The 25,158-nt window shown below is 40.0% G+C and overlaps 2 protein-coding genes and 1 non-coding gene across 3 annotated transcripts; 1 reads left to right on the top strand and 2 right to left on the bottom strand.

Moving 5' to 3' along the window:
• The first annotated feature begins 2,886 nt into the window (after positions 1-2,886).
• LOC122659585 (ethylene-responsive transcription factor ERF073-like) lies at positions 2,887-3,900 on the top strand. Its single transcript, XM_043854687.1, has 2 exons — positions 2,887-3,077; positions 3,165-3,900. The coding sequence occupies exons 1-2, from the start codon at positions 2,918-2,920 to the stop codon at positions 3,863-3,865; spliced, it is 861 nt and encodes a 286-aa protein (XP_043710622.1). The 5' UTR covers positions 2,887-2,917; the 3' UTR covers positions 3,866-3,900.
• A 3,747-nt stretch (positions 3,901-7,647) lies between these two features.
• On the bottom strand, positions 7,648-12,023 carry LOC122660208. The gene is made up of 8 exons (XM_043855423.1): positions 11,787-12,023; positions 11,591-11,708; positions 11,074-11,496; positions 10,730-10,990; positions 8,803-9,338; positions 8,576-8,700; positions 8,313-8,488; positions 7,648-8,192 (listed from the first exon to the last, which is right to left on the bottom strand). Exons 1-8 carry the CDS (start codon positions 11,984-11,986, stop codon positions 7,653-7,655), a joined length of 2,379 nt encoding a protein of 792 aa, XP_043711358.1. The 5' UTR covers positions 11,987-12,023; the 3' UTR covers positions 7,648-7,652.
• On the bottom strand, positions 9,398-9,479 carry TRNAS-GCU. Its single transcript has one exon. It is a non-coding gene; the product is annotated as a tRNA-Ser (tRNA).
• Positions 12,024-25,158: the final 13,135 nt, after the last annotated feature.

The following is a 25,158-nucleotide window of genomic DNA, read 5'->3' as shown; positions in this document are numbered from 1 at the left end:
ATGATTTTGGGGGTTTTTTTAATCGATTTGGGCCGATCCGATCTTGATCCGAAAAGATTTTGACCATGACCGATCCCGAATCCGATACCTGGATTTTGAACCTTGCCCCCAACAGAATTTGAAGAGAACACAACTATGACCGCCTCACCCATATGAGGAACAATATATTACAGTACAATTGTCATTTTGCTTTCCTAAGCTCTCTTTGACCAATCACAGCTCACAACTCACAACTCACAACTCACAATCTTGACTCAACTCGACAGTGTGGCACTTGGCCACCACTGCCGCCGCCGCACCAACTTGTGAACTTGCTTCAACTCCGGAATTTGAGAATAAAAAAAATTCAAACTTCCAAGTTGCAACACGGTATCAAATGAACCGGGTCTGGGACTCTGGCCGGACCGTTTGAGGGTCACACTGAAATCTGAACTGATTAACTACATACTAAGCCTAAGCTGCCTGCAACAGAGGCTTATATGGGTGGGACCGTAATACATGAAGAAGCCATCCGAGTCTCAAATAGCATTCTACACATGATTTCAACCATTCCGGCTGGTTCTTTTTGATTTTGCTTAGTTTCCAATTAATTCTGACTGATTCCAATCAATTTCGATCGATTTTGATTGGAATTGGCACTGACTGAATTGATTCCGATTCCTCTTTTGTTAAACCCTGCCTCTAAGCCTATAATATGATCTCACTTTGATAAGGAAAGAGTACAATCATAATTCATAATCTTGGATTAGATCGGCCGATTTTGGCTGGATAGGATCAATACGATTGAGACCGATCTCGATACTGATCCGATCTAACTGTACAGACAATGATAAAAAAGTTTAAAAATCAGATTTTTATAAAAAAAACTGAGACAAGTGTCATATTTGCCCGAGTTTGGGCGATCCTGATTCGATCCTGATCCAATCCGATCCAGCCGATACCGAGATTACGAACCTTGAGTACAACACCTATTGCTTGGCTGGTTGAACCAGTACAACTCAATCGGTTCAAGCCTAAGACCGGATATGACTAAATTAGTCACCTTGAGAATAGTATGGCATTCTTTAATCTTTATGAAGTTATATGGAATGCAAATTAGCAATAGCCAATTAGGCCATTAGGGATTTTCTCGTAACTTTTCTACGGTCGTGATTAATGAAATTGTAAGGACGATGAAAACCAAGTCCAAGTTTGACCGTGATTTTGCTGATTGGCTGGACAGGTCTACAAGGGGATGAATCTGGATGTTTAATGCTTGACATGATTTTCCTACAAGGATATAAATGGGTATTTTGGGGATTATAAAATATGTAACTTGTAAGTGTTTGCCCTAAAAAAAATGAAGTAACTTAAACCTTCTATAAAGAAAGGAAGAACGTCTTAAGCCTTAATTATTGCGTGTCACGGATGACGTATGCCAAGGGTTGTGTTTGTTTGTGAAGAAGAAAAGAAAAAAAATCTCTCTCAGCAACCGAATTTTTTTTGGTAAAATTCAGTAACTGACTCTTAAGACTGTTGTATGTGGTCGTGCATGGAGGAATCTATACACACACAGGCACACAGCCTCAATCCATGTCACTAATGCTTGGATCATTACCATAAAAGAAAGAAAAAAACTAATGCTTAGATCGAACTTTAGACAAATGGACGGCTAGGATCAAGCATCAACTTCATATCATGGCACTAGGTGAGTCCCTCAGCCCAACGAGATCCAGGCATCATTGTGCTTTTCTCTCTCCCCCATTTGTTTTTACGACGCTGGTTCAATTCTCATATGAGAACCATTCTCGTATGGCTTGAGCCGCACAAATGGAATCCAAGAGGGGTGTAAAAGCGAGTGTAGCTTAGTTTTTTTTTCTACTAGTTGGGAGCTTTTTATATATTTTTCTTTAGGGGGGGGGGGGGGTTGAATTGGGGAGGGGGTAGGTAAGAGACTGAAATTCGAGACCTCTTGGTGAGCATGGGCATGAAGAGCACCACAACTCACCAACTGTGCTAGGCAAACCATTCTCTATGGCTTGACTCGCATAAATGGAATCCAATAGTGGTGTAAAAACGAGTGCAGTGTAGATTCATGTTTGGAAAAGTGGAGAGTTTATATTAATAAAATAACGAATACAATGGATTTACATTCTGTATAATTTCTTCCAATTGACATAATCCCGTATAAGAGCAGAAAATCCCTCCCTGTGGAAAGAATCTCTCTCGTACGGGCCATGGAATCCAAGAGAAAATCCCTCCCTTTCTCTCTCAACTTATCAAAAATTTTCATGTCAAGAAATTAACATTTCTCATTGTATTGGCTAAATTTACTTTGAAGCAGAGTGAGAAAGTTTTTAAACAATACAAATTTGAAATTTTGAAGAAAGAGCCTTCATTCTTCCATCCCACTAGAAACAATTGGATTTTAATCCTCTCTAATTCCCTAAACTATGCAATGCAATAGTAAATAGAGATTTCAATATGTGGCAGCTTGAATATCCAACGATCCGAGCACATTGACTTTCATTTTTTTTTTTTTTGTTAAGCTCGATCCGTTGGATGTCTGAACTACCATGTGTGTCACCCCCAACTGCCACACTACACAATTTTAGGGAATTGAAGAGAAAAATTTTCCTAACAACCAAACGTCACAACAGAATGATGGGAGTAAAATCTTTCATTCTTTTGTTTTCATGACTTCCAAACAGGGCAAACACGACGTGGAATTAATTAAACTTTGGCGATATGCGCTCCAGCGAAGCACCGGAATTGGCCGCACACAACCATATAAATGCTACCACCCCTCTAGTGCCTACTTGCTTATTCCACAGCAACAACGACAACAGCAAAGTTCAAACGGTCTTTTCCTTCCTTTGCTTGGTGGTCAGTACTTCCATCAAAGTTTCCCAGAGATTGTCCGAGTTCCATTGAGGACATGTGCGGCGGTGCGATTATCCATGACCTCATCCCTCGCAACCGAGGTCGTTCCGTCTCTTCTTCCGACCTCTTCTGGTCTGATTCCCACTTTGCTAAGTCGGATTTCCATTGCTTCAGCCCACAACAACCACCTAAGAAACGGCCTTCCCCTTCTTCAGGTATCACCCTCTCTCTCTCTCTCTATATATATATATATATATATACGCTCTGTGTGTGATTTTTAACTTTGGACTTTGTTCGAACAGGTAGTGAGAGTGGGGCTGAGAAGGATGTCAAGAGGAGAAGAAAGAATAAGTACAGGGGGATTCGACAGCGACCATGGGGGAAATGGGCTGCTGAAATTCGTGACCCCAGAAAAGGAGTTAGGGTTTGGTTGGGTACCTTCAACACCCCGGAAGAGGCTGCGAGGGCTTATGATAGGGAGGCGAGGAAGATAAGGGGTAAGAAAGCCAAGGTTAATTTCCCAAATGAAGAAGAGGAGTGTTTGCAGAATACCCAAAAGCCTACTACTCGTAGGGATCCCCAACCTTTGTATCAATTATCAGGTACTGATTTCTTGAACGATTCGAATGTCGGGTTCGCCAGCGATCTGAATCAGATAGGAGCGTTTTCGGAGTGTTATGGCCGCCCTGCTTCCAATCCCAACCCAAGTGACCCTGCGGCTGTTACGCCTGCACCTATGCCGGTGCCAATGCCGAAGGAGGAGACACCTTTGTCTGGACTAGATGAGAAAGCTAAAGTGAAGGAAGAAGAGAATGAAGTGCAGAGGCTGTCGGAGGAGCTGATGGCGTTCGAGGCATACATGAAGTTCTATCAGATTCCATATCTGGACGGGGGAGATGAGCAGAACGCCGCTCAGGAAAACGTAGTTGGTGGCGCTCCGTTGGAGCTCTGGAGCTTCGACGACGATGTTCTTCCTTCCCTCACCTCTTTTGATTTATCATAACCGTTTATATAAACGGAAAATGCTTGATTTTTTCATTGGATAGTCCTGTAAATAATTTTATCAAAAAGATTTGATGAGGGTAGATTCTCTTTCTTCTTCATTATTTGAAAGATTAATGGAAGGCTTTGGATTTGTTTTTATGTATGCTCCATTTTGACTGTGATTCATGTCTCTGAAGCATCGACTGCCCTTTTTATCTTCAATCGATGGGATCATCAAGCATGTATCAGAGAAATTTCTCTCTTTTTTTTTCTTTCTTCCCCTCTGGTACTATAGCGTAGATTAGATCAGACTCATGGTCCATTTCTGCTCAGAATTCTTTCATGCATTCTCTCTCTCGACCGTAAAGAGTCGTGCTCGATTTTAGAAAGAGACAACATCGATGATAATGATTCTGAATAATAAGAGGAAAGGAACCATTCACCTCTAGAAAGTCGATTTTGCAGACCTCGGCGATGGATATGTTTCAGAGCTTTTACGATTAATTTCTTCTTTTTTTTTTATAACAAATTAGTTTCTTCTCAGGGAGCTGCGATTCCTGGGTCTATGGTCTGTCGCAGAGATAGACACGGATCGAGGAATGCCGGGATCACGCATCAGTGTTTGGGAATCGCGAATTAAAAACGATGGGCGCTCCCAGAATCGCGAAATACCGGATTCCTTTGCGGCGGGCTGACGGTTTCTGGATGGCGGAACGCCCACAGATTTTATTGCGTGGAAACTTATGCAATACTGTAACTTCACGTGTTTACTTACTTGCCGCAGTTGACATTTTTCTCATCAGCTCAGTTGCGCTACATAAGCAGGGACTTAAATACCTTTGCTGACTACTTAAGCTTCTGGGTCTTCTAGATTAAAAATTCCCCGAGTTTGGCAACTTTTATTGTAAATCCTTCTCTTCATATGTCCAGAACTTCTCTTTGGTAAACTTTGAATAAAATTTCTTCTTTACCAAAAAAAAAAAAAAAAAAGTATTACCACGTATAAAACTGTTAACAATTATTAGAGAATCATTTTATGATTTGTGATCCTCTAATTGGGGAACGCAAATTAAGGAGAAATTTTTTAAAATATAAAAAGAGAAAATGAAGCCACCGGTCGTCGCTCGGTGTGTACCTACGCCTAGTGGCACGCGAGAAGACTGGGTACGTTTAGTCTTTTTTCATTTTTCTAGGGAGTGCGTAACCAAGGAATGTTCTTTTTTTCCCAGGCTGCTGCTAGCCTCTACTCTCCTAGGCAATTTGCTTGTGGTGTCCGATAATATGGTCACAAGAAATTTAAAAGGGATAATTTCTAGATCCGCTAGGTAAGAATTGAAATTACAATATAAATAGGTTTAAAATTTATTTTACACCTATTAGTTTTTATTTTAACAAAATTTATTTAATTCTCTTATTTATTGATCATGCCACTTAAGAAGAAAATAAAAAAGAATTTTTAAAATTGCTTCAACCCTCATTTATTGTTTTAGAATGCTGATCTAGATAATCTCTTAAATAATTGAATTCGTGCCATATAAAAAATATAAAAAAAAAACTCTAGTGACAGAGTCTAAACCAGGATTTTAGTAAGCAACATCGGACACTGCTAATTCCAATCCAGATCGGCGGTCCAGATCAGCCGTATCGCCGGTCTGGATCGGTCTTGTTTTCTTCACCAAAAAAAAAAAAACTTTAGTTTCCCTTCTCATTATATTTATACTATTCTATTATCATTCATTCAACTTCAGAACTAAGAATTTTTTGCAGTCACCTGTCTTGGAGATCCGGTAGAGCAGTGTACAGCTCTCTTCCTTGCGAAACAAGTCGGAGATCTCTGAGCTAATAGGGACTCTTTGTTGTTTAGTTTGTTTTGTTACCATACTTGAACAGGTGAAACTGGAACTCGTATCAAGTTGATTATGTATTTATCCAAAAACATAATTTCTGTATTGTTCTAGAACAGAAACAATGAAAGAAAAACAAAAAGGGCTCTTTTGGTTTAATGTTTCTGATTTTCTAGTTAGAAGTTGATGAAGCTTTTGGTGCCAGGTTCATGCTTTAAGAATTATTTATAGGATTGATATGATGAATCATTGATCATAAAATTACATAGAAAAGATTCGACAAGAAATTCGTACCTAGATTCCTAGCGTTTGAATGAATTCTTCATAGTCGTTATCTCTCCCTCTGTTGATTTTGTTGTGAAGAATGATATGCATAATCTGGGTCTTGTGTCAAATATGAACTCAAATAGAGTCTATTGGAGGGCAAGGATCCACGTTGTCGACCCCATGTCGTTGAGATTTTCCTGATTTCCTAGGCTGTCAGTTTTCCTCTTACTTTCATCCTTCATTTTTTTGTTTCTAGTTCTCACTTTACTTATCTCATTTCTTCATATATATATATATTTTTTATTCCTATTACTTTGTTTTGAAAGAATCCATGTAGCCGACCCCATTTAGTTGGGATAAGGTTGTGTCTCCCTCCATTGATCTTGTTTGCTCCCTTGTCCATATAGGTGATAGAGTTAGCAACTAATGTGTATTACTAATATTATATATACTAGAAGTAGAGACTAACTAAGTTGTTGTCCAAGCCCAATCCCGAAATCTTGATTTCGGGTGGCAATCCATCGTGGACCCATATATATCGTCTACCAAGACACGATCAATTAATGTTTAGATAAAAATTCTTTCCGCCATCATTCTATTTAGAGGATTCATAGAAATAGCTCGGATGGTGTAGTCGCGATAGCGTCTTCTGCGGGCAATTCTGTAACCATAGGCAGCCCAGGCCCGACTTAATGAGGGCCGCACATGAGATCACACGATACGACTTCGAATATGAGTTGGACGATGCGAGCGTAGAGGAGCTTCAACTCTCTCCCATAATAGGGTCAGTTGTTATAGGCTCACACAAAGGAACAAGGTTTACAGTTTTACACATTAGAGCGAGTTAACTAGAAAACCCATCACCCATTAAGGAGACCACCTCATGTCTTGGGCTCCATCTAACCAAGCTCATTAATCAACATTTTGATCCACTAATCCATACTCATACAATGACACGTGCATGTAGAACCTTTTCTTGAAAAACATATGGACGGAAAGGATTTTATTGGATCTCTTCCTACTGTTCGAAGTGTTTCTACTACAAATATGAATGGTCTTCTACATTGGCAATTACAGTAATCAGATTTTATTAAATGCAATTGTGATGCAAGTCTAACTTTGGATGGCTCTTCTGGTGGTATTGGTTAATGGTTATGTCTGGTGGGATTATGCAAGTGCACCCACTAATGGTTATGTCATCCCCACGACATTTCAATGATATTCTGGTTGGTGAGGCGATGGTGGTTCGTCAAAGCTTGGTGGATCTACAAGCATATTGTCACATGAGAGTCATCATAGAATCTGATAATTTCAACCTAATCAGATTTCTAATTGATGTTACACAGCCATCACCGTTACTGATCTGTCCGATTCTTGACGATATTTTACATTTGTCATCATTGTTTGTTATTTGTAATTTTTGTTATGTTCCAAGAGAAATAAACAGTGTGGCTGACTCCCTGACTCGGAGGGCTCTGTTTGACCGCTTTCCACTCCTTGGTTGGGAGAGATATGTTTGCTCTCAATGCCTTGAGTTGTTGCATGTTCTAATAAATCACTGCTATTTCCCATTTTTTGTATCTAATATTTAAGGAGATAGTAAACAGGGTCTAAAGATTTCAACAACCAAAAACTAAAAATTAACAAAAAAGCAGGTTCTAAAGTGAGAAAAATAAAATAAATTCTTTGGAAGGCTTAGAACAAAATTTCTCGCTTATAAAGCTTATCACCACCTTCAGCCAGAGAGTAATTAAACCTCGAAGCAGGATCAGCATCTACTGAGGCCATTACCGCCTTGGCATTCCAGTACCAAGGAAGAAGGTAAGACGAATGAAGAGAAGGAGAAGAAGTGGTACACCAAGGGTGAAGCATGACAGAACCCCAATCTCTGGTTCCAATCTTAGCTTCTTTCAATCTCCTCCTCACCAAAAGTCTCCCAAAGTCCTCCTTTGTCTTCTCCGATACGCTCCAGAGTATCGCTATGCACAAAAGCAATAACATCACCGCATCCTCCTCGGGCAGCAACTCCACCACCAATAACTTCCAATTCAACAAAGCCGTTGCTCTCCCATTCGGGTTCTCCGGCGTGAATCGAACCACTGTCACGAAACCTTCTTCTTCTTCTGCTTCTTCCACGCAGTTCTCCTCCTGGTCCTCTTCCTGGACTTGATTTCTCTCTGAATCAAATTTCTTTGATTCTCGATACTGCATCTTCCTACCTTTTAGCAACCTCACCTGCATTTCGTTCATTCCAAGTTTACAACACAGAAATAGAATGATGAATTGGACGAAATTAATTTTTTCTTTTCCCAATTTTCCTCCTCAGAAGAATTAATGAAAGAATTTGTATTCTACCTTTTCGGATGGCTCAAGGGAGCTATTGTTTTCAAGGTGGAAGGAGAGAACGAAAAGGGGTGATGTGGATTCCCAATGTATCGTTAACTCTTCTCCCGTGGAGAGATGCCAGGAAGCTTTTCTGGCTCTCGATTCTTCTTCTTCTTCCACCGGCGTTGCAGTTCCGACCACTTTCTCTGTTTGTGCGAACGCCAGAGCTGAGTTAGCACCGACAAAGATGCACAAGGCCATTAGAGTACGTTATGGTATTGAAAAAAACAAACCTGGAGCGGTGCCGATGGAACCGGCGACGTACTTCCAAGAACCTTCACGTATCTCTATGATCCTGTCCTGCCATCTCACCGCCGCCGGCGTTTCTCCACCTCTCCTCCAAAATCCTCCGGCCACTCTATAAACAGAATAAATATTTTTGTTTGGTGGAATTCAAGAAATGATTGGAGACTTATTACTGGTAGTAGCTAGAGAGAAGATGCTATGGGTTTTATAGTACCTGATCCTGATAACGAAGCACTCCCTACCAGCATAGTCGAGCACGGTGCGAGACAACCACCGTCCTTCCTGCGGACGATAATTGTTCATTCTGAGTATCACGTCGGAAATCATGGCGCCGGAGTCGTCGGTGACCCTGTCAGGAACGCACTTCAACAGGTAAGGTGCTTGGACGGGTGGAGTAATGGAGGCCACTACCCTCAGGCTCAACTGTTCCGTTTGCAGCTCCATTTTGTTTGCCAGAGTAAGAGAGGGAGCTCGGAGTAAGTCGTTCCACAGGAATTCTACTTTGTCAATGAGGGTACTTTTTCCTCTGAAACAACCTCCGCCGCGCCGGCACCGGCGTTCGAAGACCACACCTCTCGTCCCAAACTCGCAATACAGATGCCATGTCTTCCTCCACGAAACGCCGTCGGCGATGCTCTTGTCGATCTTTAGCTCCTTATGGCATTTAATGGTGCAGAGACGCAGGAACTCGTGTTTCGCCCCTTTGACCACTTCTTTGACTTTGGGGTTCGACCCTATGAAAACGCATACCTGTGGGAGGGAGAGAGAGATTTCACAGTTTGATCGGAAAGGAGGAAAAAGGAAAAATTCGTCGCCTGAGAGATTCGAACTCTCGCGGGGAAACCCCATGTACTTAGCAGGCACACGCCTTAACCACTCGGCCAAAGCGACTATTGATGTTAATGAATGGTTTAAAATTGATTTTACCTCTATGAGGTAAGATGGGTCCACCTTTACATATACAAAAGGAAAAAAGAATAAAAAGACACTGTCCGTCATGATCAGCGACGGACACCATCACTTTAGAGATCAATAACATGAGCTTGTTTGGTTTTCAATTGATATCCATTTGGGTTTGTAAGTTTGTTGATGCTAATATCTTCTCTAAAGATTAAGACAGTGGCAGGGTTTAAAACTTGTTTAGAAGTGGGTCAACCCGACCTAATCAGATAGTATTGGGATCGGTTTTGATCAATTCCTATCCGAGTTAGCCGATTTTGATACCATGTAATGGGGTGTCCAATTTAAAAAACCAACAAATGAACTGACCACCTCTACTTCCAGCTGTCCTATTTTCATGAAAGGATTTTAAACTCGAAATTGAGGATCGAATTGGTCAATTTCAATCCAGATCAATCAGATCTCAAAAATACACTAGAATTGACTATTCTAAATCAACTGAAATGAGGACTGGCCATGATCGGTTTTGATTCGGGTTGGATCGACTAAAATCGGTGCCCCCAGGAATGTGTTCCTGCTACAAGGTTAGCAGCCAAGAAAATGGAATAATTCACTTCCCCTTTAGGTTCATAAAAACCAACCTAGGTTTCAGTATTTTCTAAAATACTCTTTAAGATCCCATTTTCTTAGATGCAAGCCATACAGTAAAAACATTCTCGCTACAGTGTAGCAACAAAATTTCATCCCTAAAACAGCCAAAATCAGGTCCAACCATCATCGATTTCGATCCGCATTGACTAAGGATATTTAAATATTTTTGAAGTAGAAGCCAAGCAAAAAAGTTAAGAAAAAATAGTTAAAGTAAATTTAGGCACCAAAAAATAAAAATTCTCTATCCTGCAGAGCATGCGGTGCATACAATAGAGGCCAATTTGGATCCTCTACGGTCAGGTAGTCGAGTGATCGTTGTGCGGCCTCACACATGTAGGACATGGACTCGGGCAGTAGGTAGGAAGGTCATTTCACTCCTGCCTATCTGAGACCCCACACAATCGTTTGATTGCTCGGCCGTAGAGAATCAAGATCCCGGCAGGGGCCAAGTGTGACTGTGCCATGCGTGTCACACTTGGCTCCTATTATGCCACAGGATGTGCACCGCACACCCTGCGGCTAATGAAACTAACCTAGAAGCCATAGAATCTAAAAATGCAGAGTGTTGAGTCTCACAGACAGGGTTAGACCTCCAACAAGAACCTGGGTTCCATGGACTTGTATTTCCTGTTGACGTCATAGTCTGAGATTTCCCAATAAACCAGCGATTTCGAAGATGGAGTTTGATCCAAGGTAGCTCCTGCTTTCTCGTATGGCTGGCCGATCGTTTTCTCCCACAGCTCCTTGGTGGCTTCCATGTCCTCTTCCTTCACAGAATCCCAAACCCCTACCACCTTCTCTAGGTCCCCTTCCATCTCCTTCATGTCACCGGCGTACGCCAACGGATAGCTCTGTTTCAAGCCAAGCCCAGATTAGTCATAGTTCATGAGTAAGTAAGGGAGCAACAAAGGCGAATATATTCTCACAATTTCACCTGATGGGTCAACCACATCAGCAGAATATCTGATGTGGGCACAAGAACTGAGTTTGAACCTCCTCCGTCGACTCCAGCTCCCGACCTCTGCAAACTCTGCAGAAGATACAGAAGCCCCTTGTATCTTTGCCTGGCTGCGATCAGATAAACGATTTCGAACATGTAAGGCTGGGAGAACTTGGAATACAAGGATCTGTTCTTAGAAACTTGGGAGAAGATGTCCTCGTTCGTAACAGTAGTGGCAAGGGAATCGTCGATTCCGGTGATGGTGTCGGCTTCGAGCTCGAAAGGTTCCGACGGGTATCTGCGGTTCCAGAGATCCCTGCATCTATTCAAAGCGTACTCTTCGTTCTCATCGTCTAAGATTACGGGTTTCCCCACCAATTTCGAGAATCTGGACTCACAGTATTGCCGGTATTTTGCCTGAAATGGGGAATCGTCCCGTTTTCAGAGTTTCCAACTGAAAGGGAAAATCATCGAACATGTAGAGCTCCATTATTTTGTTTGTTTAATTTACCGGATTCAGAGAGTGACAGTGCCAGACCCATTGAATGTCCAAAGGAGGAAGAAGCATCGGAGGCGTTGTTGACCCAACCGTGAGATCAGCGATAAAAGGCATCCACAGCTCGTCATACCTAAGAAGCAAACGAATCCGATCAAATTAATTGAGGAAGTAGAGCAGAGTAGATTAGGGATTTACGAAAGAAGCAAACCTTCGGATGGAGAGGAGGGTAGTATTGGAGTGGTGAAGCCATGGAGACTCGTCGACGATTCTTAAGAAGGAGAGATGTCTTCTGGCTGCGCCGACCAGATCAATACTGAATCGGATAGAAGCTGAATCGTCCAATATCTCACTGAGACTTCTGATCGAGGCATCGTCGGACACCTCGATACCCTTACTCAGCTTCGACATTCTTTCTTAATTACACTTACAGTGTTGGACTCAGATTGGAAAAACTCCAATGGCGAAGCATGGAGGAGGTGGGTCTGGATTATTTATACTATACACAAATTGAGTGAGAGAGGCCAGGTGGATGGTTTGATTCTCTGTATGATGTACGAATGGGATGGTGTCAGATTCCTGGTGAGGGAAGGGGCCTTAGGCTTTAATCAATTTGGAAAAAGCTAATAAGAAAGAAGAGATCATTATTCTGTTTTTTATGGATAATTTTGATAATTGGTGTGTTTACTATTTATTAATCAGGGTCGGCGTTCTTTGTGGGGGGAGTCTAGCTCTTGCTTGCGCAGGCAGAGATGGCAAGTGAAAATGCACTATTTAGTATCATAGGGGGTGGGATTTCCATCTTTCATTGAGGGTGACAGTCATTTCATTTCCTCTGTCTCAATGCTACATTCCTCTACAATGAATTTTTTTGTCTAATTAATAAATAATATATTCAAAAAAATAGTGCTAGCCAGTCGTACGCCTTCGTGGATCTCATGCCTAGACAAACAAAGCGCCTTATGGGCTTGGAAATTACCGCCTTATACCCATGTAAAGACAGAATTTCTAGTCACCAAAGATGCTTTATGTGTCTAGGCATGGGATCCATGCGATTGTATTACCCTAATAAATATAATGGGATGATCTAATAAACAAATGGGAAAAAATTTCCCACGACATCATGTATTATTGTCACCTATGAAAGTTTAGTTTATTATTATTTTCTCTCTTATCTTGAGCATGTGAGATTTATATTAAGGGAGAATGTTCTCTGTGTCGGAAACGTAGGCTGCACTTAAACACATGGGGTTAGGCGTAAACAATTTATGATATTCTTATCTTTTTGGGTGGGCTCTATTAATTGTGGCAGTTAGTATTTCTATGGGTTGGTCTAATAAGGTAGATACACAATATCTTGAGGATCTAATATGGACTGGCTAGTGTAGGCTCACAGATCACTGTTAGATCTTTAATGGGAAGATCTAATGAGAATCTGTATAAAGGGGAAGCTAGGTCCCTCCTCTAAACCCTGTTCATTCACAATATTGCGTCGGCACTCTAGAGAAACGGTGACTTGAAGGTTCTACCATTGAGCCAGTTCTAAAGGGAAGTTTAGAGGAGAAGATCTTTGCTCCATGGATTCTAAAGAAGGTACGCTCCCGTGAACGATTCTGTCACATATTTTGTTATGTTCTTAATCTATCTATATGCGATCCTGTACGGATTTGTGCTTACATGTGGTATCAGAGCGGTTATAGACTTGATTATGAACCTATATGGATTGATTTGTGACTTCTGTTCATTGTGGTTTTGAATCGATCTGTCGAAAAAAAATAATTTATGGGGTTTCCTGTTGAATCCGTACGTTTTCCGGCCATTGTTAAAATTTTCGACCGGCGAAAATTGAAACCAACCATACGGGGTTGAAGGTCTCGGCATCGCGAGCATTCTGGTATGTGGATCGCCGTCGGATGCGCCCTCACGCGCCGACGGACTCCGGCGGGTGATCTCACTTGCTCGCTGGGTTTAAAAAAAAAAAGCATTTTTTACCTGACCTGCGGGTCAACCCGGTACCAGTGACCCTGACCCATATGGGTCGGACCGGTAAGCCCGAACCCGCGATTCATTCAGGTCAGACCCGTGGCCCGAGAACTTGACCCATTTGGGTTAACCCGAAAAAGAGACCCTTACCCATTCGGGTCGACCCGGGAACCCGACCCGATGACCCATTAAGGTCGACCCATGAACCCCTTTTTGATGACCCGTTGGGTCGACATGTGACTTGGTTGACCGATCCGGTTCACGTGGGTGGATCGTTTGGACCGAACCGAGTCGAACTCACGGTTGGACCGGACCTAAACCTGGTTTGATTCTGCTTTGATTTTGAAATCTTTGACCGCGCGTTGTTTGCACGCGTACACTTTGACCGACACGTGAGGGAGCGTAGGAGCTCCGTTTGGGGGGTTTCAGGTACCGTTGGATTCGTCTCGAAATTCTTTACATTTTGATAGGTAATTTTGGTATATTTGATGCATCAGGATTTGTGAAAATTGCATAATAGTAGTTTTTTTTGTTACTTTTCCATCTTTTTGCATGATTTCTGGAATCTTTTTGTTAATTCAGGAATTTTTTGCATATTCTATATTATTGGAATGTTTGCTTTATGTAATCTAGCAATTTTGGTTAATTAAGTTTGATTGTTTTTTGCAATCCCAAACCTTTTCAAACGATGTGATTGGCATGTGTTGTAATTTTTGGACAATTTAGCCCCTTGTCATCCAGTGTAAAATTACATACATTATGGTTTGTGTGAGTAACATTAAGTATGTCCCTATATGAGAGAGTTTTGTGGATCTAATTAAGGGTTGACCGCCAAAGTGACACTCTTGATTGGGTTCATGGAATATTGGTCTCATATGGTAATGGGATTTCTCTGGTTCTAATGCATAGTTATACACCCAAAGGTGGTGATTGTATATTAGTTCTTAGAGGGTCACACATGCAGCATATGATTGAGGATTGACTGACCCAAGAAGTCTATACACCCAAAGGTGATAGATTATCAAGGATTAGAATATATTCTCATGGCCGCTAATGCGTGAGGGGGTATTACAACTGCATATCATGAATTCTGCCCAAAAGTGTTTACATGGTGATGCTTGTGAACTCTCTAAAATGTGTACTTATATGGTTTTCAAAGTTACACATTGCTCACATTGTACTAATAATATATATTGTTTGATTTTTTTGTCACTTTTTCTGTCAACAATAATATGGTAACCATTGAGATTTTTACTGAGTTAAATTTGAAGAAGTGGCAAGATGACTTTATGTTTGCTATGGAAATGGTAAATGTGCATACATCCCTTGTAATGGATAGGCCAGTAAACCTAATAACTGATAGTACTGAAGATGAAAAATCCGTGCATGCTGCATGGGAAAAGAGTAATCACTTAGCTGTATTATCTATAAAGAATATCATAAAGTGGTCTGCCTGATAAATATACTGTCAGAGAATTGCTAGATGCAATTTCCATCAGATACAAAGTTTCATCGAATGCTAAGAGTGGGAGGCTTCTGCTAGGGTTATTTAATATGGGATATGATGGTTCTAGGGGTGTTAGGGATTACATTATTAGAATGGTTGAATACCGCACTAAACTCAAGACTTTGAACATTCCTCTTCCTGATACCCTACCTTCTGAATTTAACATCAATCAAACCTACTATATTTCCCAAGATGGAGTCTGGAGTATTAATGACCTTATTTCTAAGGTTGTATCTGAAGAAGAGAAACTAAAGAAAGATAAACCCATCACTGCCCTTCTTACTTCCAAATCCCATAAGAGTAAAAAGTCTAAAAACCATACTCAAAAATCTATCAATAAAGAGTCCGATCGTATTAACAATTTGGAACCCAAGAAAGACTCTTTCAAGAAAGAGTGTGATCGCTGCTTCTTTTGCAAGAAGAAAGGTCACATAAAGAAGGACTGCAACAAATAGAAGACTTGGTTATCAAAACCGAAGCCATCAAGTAATGATTCTTTGGCTTTACCATACAAGGGGTTCATAAATCGAAAAAGGCCAAATCAGGATGAATCAAGGCTTGTCATAGGGAACGATGGATATGTTGACGTAGAATTCGTAGGAGATATCATTTTATTACTAGTTTCTAGTTTTAATTTTTATTTTAAAGAGCACCTTTTATGTATCGTCCTTCAGGCAAAATTTAATTTCGATTTCAGTATTGGACATTGGTGGTTATCATTTTGAAATAAAGAACAGTATGGTTCCTGCATTTTGTCCAATGGATTATACAGATTGTGTTTGTCTCCCAATGAAATCTATGTCTCCTATAATGTTGAAAACGTTGTTTCCAAAAGATCCTTACCTAAAGAACGGTCTTTCACAGTGTGGCACAAGAGGTTAGGTCATTTTTCTAAGGCTAGAGTGGAAAGGTTGATAAAGTCTGACATCTTACCTACTCTCAGAAGTGATCTAGAAACTTGTGTAGACTGTTGTAAGAAAAAGATGACAAAAAATAAAGCAGAAAACTGCAGCCTGTAGTTCTGACCTGTTGGAGGTCAATCATATTGGCATCGGTGGTCCCTATTCAGCTACACTGTGTTAAATTTTTTTATCACTTTTACAGAAGACTATTCCTGATATGGCTATCTGTTCTTAATTAAAGATAAGTCTGAATCTCTTGACAATTTCAAGTTTTTTAGGACTTAAGTTGAGAAACAGCTGGGAAAGTTATTAAAATTGTTAGATCCGATCGTGGGGGTGAGTATTATGGCAGACATAGCAATGCTGGACAGCTTAAGGGCCCGTTTGCCAAATACCTAGAGGACTCTGGGATAGTTAGTCAGTTTGCTATGCCACGAAGTCCTGAACAAAATGGTGTCGCCGAAAGGCATTACCGTACCCTTATGGAATTGGTGAGGAGTATGATTAGTAGGACAAATTTACCTAAGTTCTTATGGGAGAGGCTTTGAAAACTCCCCTTTATATCCTTAACGATGCAACCACTAAACCCAGTTTAAACCATCTTAGAGTTTGGGGATGCCCTGCAGAAGTAAAACTATATTATCCGACTTTGAACAAGTTGGATCCCAGGACTACTTATTGCTATTATGTTACCTACCCAGATCATTCGGAGGGATATAAATTTTATAATCCCTGCGGAGGCACTAGGATTATGGAGCCACAGACAACGTAGTTTCTTGAATTTGATGTGGCCGAAAAGAATGATTGTTCTCAGACTGTTCAAGATAGTGATATGATTAGTACATCAGTACCTGTTCTTCTACCTATTCAGACGGATATGGGGCATACTACGCCATTGGGTACACTTACTGGAGTTCAGGAGTCTGATATTGATACGGTCATTGGCATTCATGTAGCACCTGATGAGATTCCTCTTCATCAGGATGCGGCTTAGGATCATATCATTGATGCAGTTTTAGCTGAGATTCCTCAGATTCAGGGTGAGACAGTGGTAGCACCATTACGAAAATCCATCAGGCAGAGAAATTCAGTTATACTATCTATCTATGAGGTCTATCTGGGAGAACATGACTATGACATAGGCTGTGTGGTTGATCCAGTTACTTATTTAGGTGTTGTTTTCTAGTCCTCAGTTAGATTTATGGTTAGATGTAATGAGAGATGAGGTGCAATCGATGAAACATAATGGTGTTTGGGATCTTGTTGATTTACCTAAAGGTTGTAAGCCCATTGGGTGTACAAGACCAAAAAGATTCCGAAGGTAAGATTGAGAGGTTTAAAGCCAGACTGGTAGCCAAGGGATTCACTCAAAGAGAGGAAGTAGACTATAATGGGTTTTTTTTTTCTTCAGTCTCTTCGAAGGACTCTTTCAGGGTAATTATGGCATTAGTAGCTCATTTCAACATAGAGTTACACCAGATGGACGTGAAGACTGCCTTTCTGAATGGAAACCTTGATGAGGAGGTCTATATGGTTCAGTCTGAGGGTTTATGCGGTGGATGGTTCAGACCATCTTGTGTAGACTCAAGAAGTCTATTTACGGTCTCAAACAAGCTTCCAGATAGAGGTATTTGAAGTTCGACAGTGTCGTGACTTCATTCGGTTTGTTGGAAAACAAAGTGGATCAGTGTATATATCACAAAGTCAGTGGGAGCAAATTCTGTTTTCTCATATTTTATATGGATGACATCCTGCTTGCTAGCAATGACCTAGGGATGTTGCATAATACAATGCAACTATTATCTAGGGAATTTGACATGAAGGACCTTGGTGAGGTTTCTTTTGTCCTTGGCATTCAGATCCATATGGATCATTCTCGCCGTTTACTAAGTTTTTCTCAGAGGGTTTATGTTGATCGTATTCAGGAGAGGTTCAGTATGCTGGATTGCAAACCTGAGAATATTCCTGTTTTAAGGGGTGACAAACTGAGCTCAATACAATATCCAGAAAATGAAACTGAGAAGGATGAAATAAAAAATGTGTCTTATGCTAGCGCACTAGGTAGTATCATGTATGATCATGTCTGTATCAGACCAGATATTGCCTTTGTGATGGGTCTTCTTGGTAGATATCAGTAAGATCCTGGTCTTAGCCACTAGGTTGCTGTCAAGAAAGTATTGAGGTACTTAAAGGGGACAAAAGATTATATGGAACATAAAGACACATTCCTGAACTCAAGCTAGTGGGTCATACAGATTGCGACCTTGCTGGCTGTGAGGATGAGAGGAGATCTACATCTGGTTATGTTTTCTTGATGGCAGGAAGGGCAGTATCATAAAACAGATATTGGTAACCACTTCGACTATATAGATAAAGTTTTGTAGCATGCCATGGAGCTGCTACTCAGGTTATTTGACTCAGAAATCTCATAAAGTAGTTGACTATTTTAGATTTTGTGAATAGACCCATCCAGATATACTGTAATAACAGTTCTACTGTGGCGTTTATACAACAACAATAAAAGACTTAGAGAGTCTAAACACATGAAGGTTAAGTATTTGACCATAAAAGAGACAGCAAAGAAATGTGACAATAAAGTGGAGCATATTGGTGCAGATGATATGGTTACAGATTCCCTAACCAAAGATCTTCGCCCTTGTGTTTTTGAAAGACATGTCATAAACATGGGTTCAGGTGCATTTTCTTTGCTCCATTATAAAATAAAATTTCTTTTCATCTGTGAATTTTTTACCGTGTGATAAACTTTGGTTTTTATATATATCAGTTGTTATTGCATATAGTTTCTTTTGAACACATGAATGTTTTAATTATTGACATGATATATATATATATATATATATATATATATATATATATATATATATTTAAGTTTTAAAGTCTTAAGGTATGTGATAACATTAAGCAAAGGCCAGGGCACTTAGTTATTGGCCTTAAAGATATGTCTTATATCACATAAAGTAAAACTCGAGTTACTAGATGTAAGACATACAGGTTCATTGGAACCATAAAGTTTTCTCTATTGTGTCATTGCGTCACTTAAGGAAAGAGAATTGAACTGACAAAAGAGATGACACATAAAGATTATCTGTAAAGTGTTATTCAATTACTACACTACCATATTGCATCCATTTCAGTAGAGTTAAGGACATTCGTGATTATGGATGGTCCTGTGTCACTTAAAAGATGCAGTTATCACCATGATCCGGAGTTTGAGACTCTATGTGAGAGGATTGATCATTTTAGAGTTATCTCTAGACCAACATAAAGGCACGCGCAAGTTTTTCAAAAATGTTTTTGAACTGTTTCGAACGAAAACAAAAATCTTTGATTTTCTAACTTTGGTTACAATTAATATAGTCCAAGTGGGAGAATGTTAGAATATTTCTGATATTCTTACCTTTTTGGGTGGGCTCTATTAATTGTGGCAGTTACTATTTCTATGGATTGGTCTAATAAGGTAGATACACAATATCTTGGGGATCTAATATGGACTGACTAGTGTAGGCTCACAGATCACCGTTAGATCTTTAATGGGAAGATCTAATGGGAATCTGTATAAAATGAAAGCTAGGTCCCTCCTCTAAACCCTATTCATTCACAATATTGCGTCGTCACTCTGGAGAAATGGTGACTTGAAGGTTCTACCATTGAATAAGTTCTAAAGGGAAGTTTAGAGGAGAAGATCCTTACTTCAAGGGAGACTAAAGATCTATTCCGCTGTGTTCTTCGTCGTCTCCATGGATCCTAAAGAAGGTACGCTCCCGTGAACAATTTTGTCATATACTTTGTTGTGTTCTTAATCTATCTATATGCGATCCTGTACAAATTTATACTTACAGTAATGACCATCCTACCCTTTGAGTGGCAGGCCTATATGTCTCGACATAGCCTGTGCTACGGCACAGAGAACATGAGCCCTTATATTAATAACATTTTCTACATTGCCATTGGTGTGGCTTCAGAGATTTTCCCCGTATTGGTGGAAACCCTCCCCCTACACTAATGGTTTCAATTCTAAATTGAAGCTGAGCTATCATTTGGTTTTGGTTTTGGATTAGACTTTTTAGTCTAATAATTAGTTTGGTTAGGATTTTAATCAAGAAATCATCGAAACTAAGAAATCGAATAGGTATTATAATATTTCTTATCATGAAACTCACTTCATGACAAGGATAGAGCGAGATGGAATGATTAATAGAGAGACGTAGAGTTTTGACCCTCTCTAGTCTCTATTTTGATATTGTTCTCTCTGTCTTTATCTCTCAGCTTTTCTCAAACGTTTAGTTTCTATCAAATTTGATGGATTTTCACCCTTTTAATGCCAAAAATTTATAAAAACTGATTTAAATAAATCAATTACTAATTGATTTTAATTCAAAAAATTAGAAACATTTAATAATTGATTCAGAATTTCCGCTTTTGAAGGGTGTGCCGTGCGGATTGATCCTATAGTCTTTTTATGGTGGGAATTGAAGGCGATGGGGACCAAAAAGAGAGATCGAGATAATATTGGATTCGTCTTTTTTGGGTTCTCAATAAAGAATCGAAGACAAAGGAGTGAGGGCAAAGCAACGAAGGGATAGAGGTCATTAATGTCAATTCAAAATTGAGTGGTGAAGTGATACACAGCAGAAGGTGATGGAAAGAAACTAGGCGAAAGGAATAATGAAATTTGGTGAATCTTTCCTTAATGATGATTTTGGATTTTTGTGTTGCTTTTGGACCTCTTTCCAACTTTACTAGCTTCTAATTTGCTTTCTTCATCTCATCTAGAAAGAATCCTCACTATAGGAAAAGCCTCTGAGCAAATGACATGGCATAGCCTACGCTTACGAAAAAGAATTCTTTCACGAGAAGAAAAAATGAAGGGGGCTGTTTCCTATGCCGCAACGCAGGCTATTCCCAGGCACATGAAATTTTTTTCGTTTACGATTCCTTAATCAATGCGGTTTTCTAGTTTCTCTCACAAGAAGAGGGTGGATCCCACTTGGGCACACTATTCGGTCAGGTGCCCCGAGTGGTCCCACCCCCCTCTTGTGAGAGGAACTAGGAAACCGCATCGATCAGGGAACCATAGACGATAATTGTCCCAGGTACATGGGGGTGGGTAAAATGATCAGAAAACTCATTTTTTAAGGAATTTCAAGGGTAATTTTATCTGATACAAATCGATCTAGGCTGATACTGTATCGGTATTATATCGATTTTGAGTGTTACTGATACCCGTTCCGATATCGTGCACTAAAACCATGGAGGACGCAATGACCATCCTGCCCCCCCTGAGATGGGCCTAGGCGCAGCCTACACTGCGGCGCAGAGAACATTCTCCCAAAAATGAAATATAAAAATTAGGAAATAATTTTTTGTCAAGAAGTATAGCCAACGCTGGCGTTTTTTGAGTCTATCTCTCCCCTAATAGAGGGGCATATATGTTCTCACAGAACCAATTGCTATCGTATCGATACAAGAGAGGGTAAAATGGTCTAAAGTGCCACAGACCACGGTAAGTCCAACATATCATGAAAGTATCCGTTATGGCTAAGGTTCACCGCACGGTTTTAGAAAAACGTCATGTCATATGAAGGTTATCCGTCATTTATATGGACATTTTATGATCTAGGCATATGCAATATGTGGACTAAATTACGTGACACAACAAAGATAAAGAATGGTATATGGGTTTTTTTTGTAAGAATCTTATATTTTTATTTATTTTTTGTACGAAGAAGATTTACTGATGAGAATCATGTGTACAACCAGTATCTTCAAATAAACAAAGATCATCAAGCCACGAGAGCCTTCCTTGCTAGGACATCTGCAATTACATTCATAGTCCTTGGAACAAAAAGAAAAGAAACAGATACAAAAGCTGAGCATAACTCACAAACATCTTCAACGACAACTGTAACATCAAATGGTACAACACGGTTTCGATCTTCAATAAAACTAATAATCTCCTTATTGTCTGATTCAACAAGAAGAATTGTGATTCCTAATTCACGAGCTTGCACTAGTGTTTCATTTTGGATTACAAAAGATAAGACCTAAGACTCAGAGAATGCCTTTCAAAGACGCCCATTGTAATTCCCAAAAATAACCTCGCAATCCATCAACAGTATCTTCATGAGACTTTGCAACAAAAGAGGCCTCTATCAACTAATGTCACCCATCGACATGATATTGATACCGATGCGCACTGATAGGGAGGTTTACGACAAATAGGGAGGGGAAAAAGTGTAGTGTTAGTTAGCATGTAGTAACGTGGCTGCGGTCCAACAAATATCACTCTCTCTCCAGCCTCTTCTATTTTGTATAATAAAAGAAGAAAACTAGAACCAATAAAGAGTGTTAATAGAGTTGCTAACCCCACAGGACGTCGCGCCAGAAAATGAAGGGTACAAAGAGAAGGAATTGAAGGTAAAAGAAGATGGTGTGTGTGCGCGCTAATGGGAACCGTGGATGTGACACCTGGAGGGGATGTCAACATTTGGAAAGCAAAAGGCCATTCTCTTTGCCATCGCACCTACTAAAACATTCCATATTTCCAAATCCCAATTGGCTGCTTTTGCTTTTTCGGTTGTTTTACTTGCCTATTGTGTTTGTCGAAAAACTCAAAGTCACATATCAACACAAAAACTACCCCCAAATCCATACACTATAAAAAAATATCTATTTTTGAGACATTTTGAGGTCAGCCTCATGGCTCTTAATGTATTTTTTTTTTTTTTGGGAGAATGTTTTCTATGCCGTAGTGCAATCTGCACTTATACACATACACATGGGCAGCCTGTGCAGGGGGCAGGGTGGTCATTCTATTCACCCCCATGTGCTTGGGTGCAGGATGTGTTACAGTATAGAGAACAATGCCCCCTTTTTTAGTACTTTAGGGGGGGGGAGGGAGATGGTTGTTGTCCGAGCAAGCAGCTTAGAAGAGCATATAATTGGAGTGCACTAAAATAGGTAAGAAAGCCTTTCACATGGAGAAGAGAGATATAAAGAGGACGCTAGCGTAACCTATCTTAATGGCTCGGAATATATTTCTTTTTTGGGTTTACTGAGCCACTAGGGCATCCAATCCCTTCTCTCCAATAAATAAGGCAAAAGATTGGCACATTTTTTGTATACAAATTCTTTCATATGCCCTCTCTCAAAAAGTGAGGATCCCACACAAGTATATTGTTTTTAGGAAAAAAAATGCTACCTGGTTGCGTGCAACACACGGCCCTTGTGCCTAGACACAGAGTCACGCAAAATGACAATTGCGCCCCATGAAAATGTAAAAATATCTAATGGTGTGCCGGTCTTTTTGAACTCGCATGCGACTAGATAGCGTATTTATTTTTATTGGGACAATTTCCTATATCTATTAGATTAAAACAACAATTACAAAAACAAGTAGATTTATTTCATCTATTTTGAAAATGTCAGCCTCACATGAATGATACTTTTTTGTGAATACTAATTGGTGTGGTGTGCAGATTCCTTCTCATGCTTGTACCGTGGGAAACCCTCACCCTTTATTTATATATTTATTTTTGGTCTTGGTTGTGCTACTTCTTTGGGCATTAAGGTCCATGAGGTTCGAGTTTCAACAAAGGACCTCATTCACCATATTCCACAGCCATCTACATGTCCATGGCCGTGGGAGATTGATGGACGTTGCTTTTCTGGATGGATTGTATATCTCGAAAAACAATGATAGCTATATCGTAGGTTGGCTAACCCGCTTTGCTTGGAATGCCATAGAGCACCACCAACTCTATTCGTATAATCAGGATGATGTACATACTATGGTTACTCATTAGTTTAATGAACCTTCTTTTATCATCAAAAAAAAAAAAAAAAAAAAAAGAGAGTTACTTAGTCATGTGGCTTCTAGGCCCAAACACATGAGCACACAAAAATTAACGCCCCGCTCCCATGAAATCAAAGATCTTATCTATGTTGATGCCCATGTGCCCGCTCTTATTGGCCTCAATGTTGGTGCATGGGCCACACGAGCAGGCAACGATCTCCTGCCCATTCATTTTTTAAGAAGAAAGAAAAAATAATATAAGTTTGGAATTATTTTATTGTAACGAAAGTGGTGATCTAAGAAGTTGTAACCTTAATTTTTTGCCATTTTAAGATAACACATTTTTCCTCTCTTTTTTTTTGTGTCTTCCAATGAGGGTAAATCCTATTTTTTCACATAAATATTGCATTAAACACTGAGTTAAATAACTTTTAATATTTTGAAAACCCTTTTTTACCCTTGTATTAAATAACTTTTAGAAATAAGATAAGGGGCAATTAAAAAAACGAACATAATTTCCTTCAACCTAAATGAGAATCCATTTACTATGGCAGGTTCAGATGCACGTATCAAGAGGGTATTTTAGGCAACATGCTAAAACCTGTAGGGGTTTGTGAACCTAAGATAGTGTGGTGAATATTCCAGCCCTGTGGAGGAAATGTTACAACTTCTTATAATTCATCACTTTGGTGACAAGAAGTTGCACCCTATAAATTGATGGAAAGTATATCTTTAGGACCATTTGAGTTTCCTATTTCCCTTACAAAGAAGGTTTTATTTATTTTTATATTCTTTAAAAATGATTTAATTATTCTCTGTGAGAGGGTGTACGATGTCTTGGCGGCTCAAAGAACCCTTGCCCAATCTTTGTAAGGGCGCATATGATACCCGACGGTTTGGAGATATTTCTCTGTGCCGCAACGTAGGTTGCGCCCAGGCACATGGGCCAGCCACTCAAGGGGGTAGGGTGGTCATTGCGCCCACCCCCATGCGCCTGGGCGCAGCTTGCGCTACGGCACAAAGAACAGCACCCCTTTTTTTTTTTTTTTTTTTTTTTCAATTATGAGTAATTTATTTTTTCCAGTTGGGGTGTGTGGTTGAATTGCTCTACTCCTGCAAGCTTGTAGCTAAAATGCGTGGAGGGCTCTAGCTGCAATTTTGCTGCTTAAAAGTTAAACACCTTTGAGAGATCCATTCTCCGAAGTCCTTGTATTGCCAGCCCAAGCATAATCATATCAAAGACTAGGCCTTTGTCCATCCAATACAAGCCCAGCCCACTTATACCACCATTAGTGGCCCTTCCCAACTTTGGGTTCTAACATGTGTAGTGTTCTCCCTCTTGTTTCTCCTATGGTCCTAATTTGGAAAAAAGAGT

This window comes from Telopea speciosissima, chromosome 4 (genome assembly GCF_018873765.1).
Source record: "Telopea speciosissima isolate NSW1024214 ecotype Mountain lineage chromosome 4, Tspe_v1, whole genome shotgun sequence".
Taxonomy (NCBI): Eukaryota; Viridiplantae; Streptophyta; class Magnoliopsida; order Proteales; family Proteaceae; genus Telopea; species Telopea speciosissima.
The sequence above is the reverse complement of the archived record's forward strand: the minus strand, read 5'-3'. Positions and strand labels throughout refer to the sequence as shown.

Excerpts from the sequence above, each read along its gene's own strand:
- LOC122660208 (XM_043855423.1), bottom strand. The coding sequence starts at position 11,986 with ATGTCGAAGCTGAGTAAGGGTATCGAGGTGTCCGACGATGCCTCGATC. Across the intron at positions 11,497-11,590 it reads ACTGTCACTCTCTGAATCCG|GCAAAATACCGGCAATACTG; the intron begins GTAAATTAAACA and ends TCCCCATTTCAG. Across the intron at positions 10,991-11,073 it reads TGATGTGGTTGACCCATCAG|AGCTATCCGTTGGCGTACGC; the intron begins GTGAAATTGTGA and ends GGCTTGAAACAG.
- LOC122659585 (XM_043854687.1), top strand. The coding sequence starts at position 2,918 with ATGTGCGGCGGTGCGATTATCCATGACCTCATCCCTCGCAACCGAGGT. Across the intron at positions 3,078-3,164 it reads ACGGCCTTCCCCTTCTTCAG|GTAGTGAGAGTGGGGCTGAG; the intron begins GTATCACCCTCT and ends TTGTTCGAACAG.